Below are 924 nucleotides of genomic sequence, written 5' to 3'. Positions count from 1 at the left end.
TGCTTAAATGAAGGCTTCATTTCTGCTCATCGAGTACAATGACGCTGATGAGTCCTGATGCTGGCTTCCTCCTCCACCGCAGCCGCAGCTGCACCACCAGCTTGCCACCAGCCAGCCAGCCGTGGCTTCGACAATAACCAGGGCCTTTCATTTTAAATTTTCTGACAACACAGAGGGCTCATCATTCTCTTTTGGACTGAAGATTGAGCCTCAGCAGAAGCTGCCCTGAAGTCTGTAGACTCTTTACCCGTAGTTCAATGTCACTTGAATCAGGCTAAGAGGAAAACTCAAAGGCCCTGATGAGGCCACTCCACTTGGCTGAAGATGACAGGGAGAGGCTCTCTCTCACTCAGCAGGTGGCATCCNCCACTGACAGCTGAATGTTAGCATTCAGACCCACAAGGGTTAGGGTTGCCTCTGTGCTTGTCTTCAAGCTTTGAGGGTGGGTCCAGTTCAGGTAGCCAAGACCTGACTGTGCCCTTCAAACAGGCTTCTGAAAAAACTCTGACTAAAAGCAACACACATTTAATTTGCTTTTTCTAGACTAGGGGAGAGAGAGAAAGGTGGGGGAGAGGAAAAGGTGCTGTAGTTAGAAAGGCAGACTTTGTTATTTAAATGTCTGAAAGCTTGAAGAAGAGATTATGTATCTTCAGTTAAACTTGAACACTATTCACTTGAAAAGTGACATTAATTACATTTTATATAACATGTTTTAAATTCAAGCTCTAAATACATCAAGTGTTAAGTCCCTTGTGCTCCACCTCAGTGTTTAACAGGGTTTTATATCAAAGATGCTTTGAAGACATGCCTATCATGCTTGCACAGAAAACACAAACTCACAGCTAAAGCAAAGGTCATGTCACAAACTTAGGCAGTATGGCTGTCCAAATGGAGTCACCGTTGCTCTGTATGACACTCTTGGAG

General features: G+C 44.7%; 1 protein-coding gene across 1 annotated transcript in view; it reads right to left on the bottom strand.

The window, feature by feature from the left end:
- Dlgap2 (DLG associated protein 2) overlaps positions 1-151 on the bottom strand; it is a 133,536-nt gene extending 133,385 nt beyond the window's left edge. The window contains exon 1 of the mRNA XM_029480671.1: positions 38-151. Within this exon, the coding sequence (XP_029336531.1) occupies positions 38-151 (114 nt within the window). The remainder of the gene's footprint in view (positions 1-37) is intronic.
- Between the last annotated feature and the right edge of the window lie 773 nt (positions 152-924).

This window comes from Mus caroli, chromosome 8, assembly GCF_900094665.2.
Source record: "Mus caroli chromosome 8, CAROLI_EIJ_v1.1, whole genome shotgun sequence".
NCBI classification, from domain to species: domain Eukaryota; kingdom Metazoa; phylum Chordata; class Mammalia; order Rodentia; family Muridae; genus Mus; species Mus caroli.
Note: the sequence above shows the minus strand (reverse complement) of the source record. Positions and strands in the feature narration are given on the sequence as shown.